Source organism: Alosa sapidissima, chromosome 18 (assembly GCF_018492685.1).
Source record: "Alosa sapidissima isolate fAloSap1 chromosome 18, fAloSap1.pri, whole genome shotgun sequence".
NCBI classification, from domain to species: Eukaryota; Metazoa; Chordata; class Actinopteri; order Clupeiformes; family Clupeidae; genus Alosa; species Alosa sapidissima.
In genome coordinates, this window is record NC_055974.1 from 30032349 (window position 1) to 30039848 (window position 7500).

General features: G+C 41.8%; 1 protein-coding gene across 1 annotated transcript in view; it reads right to left on the minus strand.

Annotated features, from left to right (window-relative positions):
• focad (focadhesin) overlaps positions 1-7500 on the minus strand; it is a 124577-nt gene that overhangs the window by 57014 nt on the left and 60063 nt on the right. Inside the window, exon 24 of the mRNA XM_042070085.1 lies at positions 263-304. Within this exon, the coding sequence (XP_041926019.1) occupies positions 263-304 (42 nt within the window). The remainder of the gene's footprint in view (positions 1-262; positions 305-7500) is intronic.

The following is a 7500-nucleotide window of genomic DNA, read 5'->3' on the forward strand; positions in this document are numbered from 1 at the left end:
TTCATGCCAATAAAGCACAATTTGATTTGATTTGAGAGGAGGGGGAGAGAGAGAGGAGGGGGAGAGAGAGGAGAGGGGGAGAGAGAGAGGAGGGGGAGAGAGAGAGGAGGGAGAGAGAGAGAGGAGGGGGAGAGAGAGGAGAGGGGGAGAGAGAGAGGAGGTGGAGAGAGAGAGGAGGGGGGAGAGAGAGAGGAGGGGGAGAGAGAGGAGAGGGGGAGAGAGAGAGGAGGGGGAGAGAGAGGAGAGAAGACAGCAGACTCACTTGGCTGCAGATTTAACAACATCAGTAAGCTGGTCTCGGACCCTGGAGGAGAGAGAAGGAGAGAGAGAGAGAGAGAGAGAAAGAATGAGTTTTAGACCGAACTGCAGGCAGGGGGCATCATCATTTCATCTCTCCAAGACATGACATGGGAGTCTCAGGTAAAAACACACACACACACACACACACACCCACGCACACATGCATGCACACAGACACACACCCACGCACACATACATTCAGTAATGTACATTCCTCAGTTAGATCCCATGCCTGGGGCAGACACATCCATCAATGGAAACCCAAAGAACCCACTGTTCCCCTCTCTCTCTCTAACACACACACACACACGTTAACATGCATCAGATGCGTTTCAGACACCACCTTTTCACCTCTGCAGGAGACTGGTGCCTATACTGATGCATATAAACTCTACTTAAAAACACACACAATCCAATGGGCACTTAAACAGTAGCTACAGTACAGTGGGCATCGCTTTTATATGGCCACTTCAGTCGCACATTACGAGGCGTGAAGCTGCGTGAAGCTGTAGTACCACTTTCAGCCACTGTGCGTCGCTCTGCCACTGTACATCGCTCTGCCTGCCACCCCTACTGAAAAAGCAGGAGACTTGCCGAGAGTAATCCCAGCCTACGAATTCAATAACAAAATAAATTATGCATAATTAAACATTACCTCGATTTAGGCTACTTGGGTATGGCTTAAGGCTTGACTACACGGTGGTAACGAAATCGAAATTTGCTGTCTACATTATTGTCAGTGTTGGGGGTAACGCAACTACGCAAATCAAAACAGTGGTGTGATAATTGAGCCAGTTGAGAAATAACTGTTCAGAATTAATCTGTAACCTTGGGTAGGCTTCTGCAGAAAACAATGTTGGCGATTTAATACTATCTAGCGACGTTTTTAACAGGCTACGCTAAAGAGGCTTAGACAACTATGACCCTTGTTTTGGTTTCGTAAATTAAATTGCCCTACTTCTTGACTGCAATGTAGTCAATTGACTGCTTGACATGTCATTTTTATTTTTCTGTACAATAAACAAATACATCTGCTTTATGCCGCAGAATTACATTCATATTTGGAACGTACATAGTCCAATGCATCGTTACACTACGTTAGTGTTAGTAGCAACGAACTATCGTAAAGTTGTGTAGTTACAACTACACCTCTCGACCTGTGGTAGAATGGTAGAAGTATAGTTCCGGGGATCTTCATGTCAAAGATGTCACTGATGCCAGTTATTTGTTTGCAAATTAATAATTATAAATATATTTAGGTTTCTAATTGGAGGCCAAGCAGCAAAGCTGCGAAGGCACCCATTGAGTTACTAGCTTTTCCTATTATTATTATTCCTCTGACATTGGAGTCTATGGCAGCCCATTGAACGCCTGGCTAAAAAGTGCAGATTTTTGGCAGAAAGTTTCGGGACACTCCACTGACCACTCACACTCATTTACGGACCTCTAAACCCAGCCGTATAGCGCCACCAACAGGTCAAAATCTGGCCAAAAATTGAACCGCTGGGTCTAAAGTTATGAAATTTGGCACACTGATTCAGCACTGTCCCATGATCACTCTCAACATCTCGCCCAACACTCTAGCGCCACCAATGGGTTGAACCTGGATTGCATTCACGCATGTGACCATTGAACGGTCCGTCCGATTTTCACATATCAGACACCGCTGGAATCCCTGGACCGACCTAAGTTCAATGACCCCTATTACGTCACTTTCCGCCATATTGGACCTCCGCCATATTGGATTTAGTCCAAACTCTACGAAAAGTTTCAGCTGTCACAAATTTCATCCGATTTTCACAGATCTCGGCGTTCATATGCGTGATCCTTGACTCTTTTGTCTGATTTTCACAATTGAGGTAGCGTCTGAATCCTTGGACCATCCTGAGTTCATCGACCCCTATCCTATCACTTTCCGCCATATTGGACCTCCGCCATTTTGGATTTAGTCCAAACTCTACGAAAAGTTTCAGCGGTTACAAATTTCATCCGATTTTCACAGAACTTGTCGGAGATGATCTTCAGACCGCACAAACTATACTTGTCAGATCTTTCAATTTCATTTTTGTTTGCCTGTGACAGCCAATCAAATATGGCGATGAAGCCACCAAACAGAAAGTGGGCTAACATCTCGGCTATGCTTTAATGTATGAAGTCCAAACTTGGTACAGGGACTTGGTATCTGATTGTGAGGACGCACTAGGAAATTGGCATCATGTGGCCTCTATAGGGGGCGCTGTAATACAGGAAGTGAGCTTGTATCTCAGCAACGCTTTGGTGTACAAAGTCCAAACTTGGTATAAGGACCTGTTACCTGATTATGATGACGCACTAGGAAATTGGAAACATTTGGCCTCTATAGGGGGCGCTGCAATACAGGAAGTGAGCTCCTATCTTAGCAGCGCTCTGATGTATGAAGTCCAAACTTGGTACAGGGAGTTGGAACCTGATTGTAAGGACACAGTAGGAAATTGGCATCATTTGGCCTCTATAGGGGGCGCTGTAATACAGGAAGTGGGCTCATATCTCAGCAACGCTTCATTGTATGAAGTCCAAACTTGATACATGGACATATTAGCTGATTATGAGGACATGCAAGGAAAGTGGTCTCATTTGGTCTTTAGGGGTGCTGTAATAAAGAAAGTGAGCTCACATCTCAGCAACACTTTGGTGTATGAAGTCCAAACTTGGTAGAGGGACATGGTAGCTGATTGTGAGAATGCACAAGGACATTGGTGTAATTTGGCTTCTTGCTGTGAGTGCTCATGCCATGGCAACGCCATTCCTGCTATAGCGCACTGCTTGGCCCCCACATTGCTGCTTGCAGCTATATTTGATATTTACACTTCTAACCACCATACATCCATATTTTAAAATGCCCAAGGCAGAAAATACATAAATTAAAAGACAATTTGCAGCCATGTGCACGTAAGTAAAAGTCACACACCTGCAGATAATAATAAGGTGGTGCGCACTTTTTGACGAGTACTCTAAAACTCTATTGCAGATATCAATGCGTCTTTGTTCATGGGTTTGGCCTCACAGCAGAGGCTTAGACAACTATGACCCACGTTTTGGTTTCGTATATTTATTTGCCCTACTTATTGACTGCAATGTAGTCAATTGACTGCTTGACTATGGAGCTAAATTTGTCTCAATAATATTTGTATATGTGCAGAGGGGGATCCACAAATATTTCTTGATTTGCATGTGTGTTTTGATATCTACAAATAAAAAAATCGTATTTGTAACTCGTATATTGATTTTTACAAATATAGATGTGCATTTGTAAATAAAATGCCATTTGTAAAACCGAAAATTTCATTTGTGAAATGTGAGTCTACATTTGTGGATCACCCGCACACGCATTCTTTGCTTTCCAAAGTTACGTGTTTTTGAGACGTTCTTCACATGAAAGTCACACAAATCCACACGTAAATAGGCCTACTTTAATTCACCGGCACACATAAATCGCAATCCAGTAGATGGCGACATCCACAAATTTTTTTGACTTGCATTCGAGTTTTGACATCCACAAATAAAATAAATCATATTTGTAACTTGTAAATTGGTTTTCACAATTGTAGATGTGTATTTGTAAATGAAATGGCATTTGTAAAACTGAAAATTGCCTTTGTGAAATCTAATTTTGCATTTGTGGATCACCAGCACACACAGTTTTCGTTTTCGCATTTGTGGATCAGCATTTGTGGATCACGTATTTTTGAGACAAACTTTGCGCAGAGAAGCCACCCAGACCCACAGGTAGCCTGCTGACACTTCATCTAATCCAGTAGATGACAGTGTTGTTCTATGGGACTCATAACCAAAGATTCTTTGCTCATAACACACAAAGCTAGCGAACCTAGTTCTTTAATCTAACAAGTTATGCCTTTTACAACAAGCTTTTTGATGGAAAAGTGGTGTTTAATTTCCATAATCTTTGTTTAGTAAACGCATAAAACAGTCAGTTTGCAAGCGAAATCAAGAATTACGATCTTTGAGTTTGTTTATAGTTACCTAGCAACCTTTCACACTGTCAGTTCTTGCAGTTCATTACCAAGTAAAAAAAACAAAACAACAGCTGGCAACGTTAAAACAGATGTTCAGGTGGGCTCATAGAATTGGAACTGTATATGAAATGTTGCGCTGAGCCTGGATTTGAACCAACAATCCTTGGGGTCAGAGCTCACTCCTCTAACAACTGTGCTACCACATTTCTTGTAGGCCTGCATTACAAACTGACGGTTTTATGCGTTTTTTTTTTACTCGGTAATGAACTGCAAGAACTGACCGTGTGAAAGGCCCAATTGATCTTTCCAAGTTTACACTGAATAAGGAGAGGTAAATAGGCCTATCATTTAGACAGAAGTAGTTAATGCACTGGTAAATAGATCACATAAATTCCCATTGAGAGACTGTTATATTATTACGTTATATTATCACCCTTTTTTCTTTTTTCTACCTGTAGGCTACAAGTTAACCCTTTGTTCACGGCCTGCTTAAACACAGCGCATAAGATAGGCTATCAATCACTAAGGTCGAGATTTCACTCAAGCGTCTGATGTTCATAACTCTGTTCTAGAATCTTTGGTTGTAACACTTAAAGGTGCCATGTGTAAGAATTGAGGTAAAAATATCCAAAAAATTAGCTACACGCATCAAAAGAATGAGAAGAAATAAGGGCGATGATGTCATTAAAAAAATGACAAGGTATAGTGCTGCAGAGATATCAACCTGAATTAGCATGCTAAATTACTAGCCACAGCCCGACAGGTATCACCAGTTTCGGCCATGGGAGGCGGTATGCGGGCAACATAACCGCCAGCCAAACTGCAATACATGTTTGTCGGTTGTTACTCTAGGGTAGACCATTTCACTTTCTGGAGGTATACTGCCCCCATCTTTTATGGAATGTGGAGTATGAATTGATTTTTTGGCGGACATTACACATGGCACCTTTAAAGCCTCGGTTGCTAGGTAACTATAAACAAACTCAAAGATCGTAATTTTTGATTTCGATTGCAAACTGACGGTTTTATGCGTTTACTAAACAAAGATTATGGAAATTAAACACCACTTTTCCATCAAAAAGCTTGTTGTAAAAGGCATAACTTGTTAGATTTAAGAACTAGGTTCGCTAGCTCTGTGTGTTATGAGCAAAGAATCTTTGGTTATGAGTCCCATAGAACAACACTGCCATCTACTGGATTAGAAAGTGTCAGCAGGCTACTTGTGGATCTGGGTGGCATCTCTGCGAAAACACGAATGCAAGTCAAGAAATATTTGTGGATGTCGCCATCTACTGGATTGCGATTTATGTGTGCCGGTGAATTAAAGTAGGCCTATTTACATGTGGATTTGTGTGACTTTCATGTGAAGAACGTCTCAAAAACACGTAACTTTGGAGAGCGAAGAATGCGTGTGCGGGTGATCCACAAATGCAGACTCACATTTCACAAATGAAATTTTCGGTTTTACAAATGGCATTTTATTTACAAATGCACATCTATATTTGTAAAAATCAATATACGAGTTACAAATACGATTTTTTTATTTGTAGATATCAAAACACACAAATCAAGAAATATTTGTGGATCCCCCTCTGTGCAAATACAAATATTATTGAGACAAATTTAGCTCCATACTTGACAGGTTATTTTTATTTTTCTGTACAATAAACAAATACATCTACCTTTAGGCCAATAAATATCAGGTCCTATGCTTCTTTTGTGGATACATATACTAGTGTGTGTGTGTGTGTGTGTGTGTGTGTGTGTGTAATGCAGGGTTCTAGAGTGCGACCAAATTTTTAATGGTGCGACTACAATGTTTCCTGGGTCGCACTGGTGCACCTAACATCATAAGGGTGAGCGCCTAGACTTTCCTCGCGTCTGCTGTCTCTCCACGAATGAAGAGTTTGTTCTGTTTTGACTAGCGCTGCACGGTGCACCAATACTACAAAAGTATCTCAATACCCTGAAATTACAAACGTCACAATACCTCATTTTATTAGTATCAATATACTGTTAAGAATGACAGTGTTGTTTTGCAATAAGATACGTTTTTCATGTCAGTGTGCCAAAAGCATGCTTCTAGTGCTTCCCATATCCTATGTGTCTTTTCTCCTCACACACACACACACGCTCACACACACTCACACACACTCACACACACTCACACACACACACACGCACGCGCGCGCACACACACTTAACACACACGCGCACGCACACACACACACACGCGCTTAACGCGCACACGCACGCACACACACACACACACACTTAACACACGTGCGCGCGCGCACACACACACACACGCGCGCGCACACACACACTTAACACACACGCGCACACACACACGCGCGCGCGCACGCACGCGCACACGCACACGCACACGCACACACACACAGCTTTCATCCTGCAGCTGTCATGGGGTAAGTACAGTGAGACATGGCTGCTAGTTTAAAGCGTAAATTTCGCCAAAATGCATCCTAGGGTGTTTTTGTGAATGTACCCGAGTCAAACTTCCGTTTAAATTAAAATAATTAAAAATAATAGAGTCCCGAAGTGTGACATAGCGTTTCCATGACGGCAGAATCACTGGATCTAAACAAACTTTCAAAGTGGCATAAATAGCATTGAATGTAGACATGTGGCATCATTTCTAGCTAATAAAAATAAATATAGCCATTTAAACGTGTTTTACCTGGTAGGCAGCAGCTTAGCCACATAACACAGATTCCCTGGCAGGTGTAATAGAAAGAAACAAAATTCCAGTGGATATTTCTCGTCTTCTCAAAGACTGGCGGCTGTTAAGAGCGACGTTTTTTGCCAAAAAAATAAAGCCAAAACACGTCCGTGAATTTAAGAATTTTAACCGCATGCTGTGAAGTTACATGCAGGTCTCTTTTACGGAGGAAACCCATGCTAAAATAAAACTCTGTAGTCACAAATATCATTGTGTTGGTATGAATATATGTTGTAGTATGTGATTCCTACAGTGTAAAAAAATATACTAACGTCTTAGAAACGTTGTAAAATTATTGAAATAGATTAAGAAAGCCACCGCTATGGTGATTACTAATGGTAGATAGATTTGTTTAGATCCAGTGACATCGCCGCTTATACAACGCTACGTGGCCACGTCTGAAGCGCCACAAGCTCGTCCGTGTTGTCCGTGTTGTCATTTTCGGGT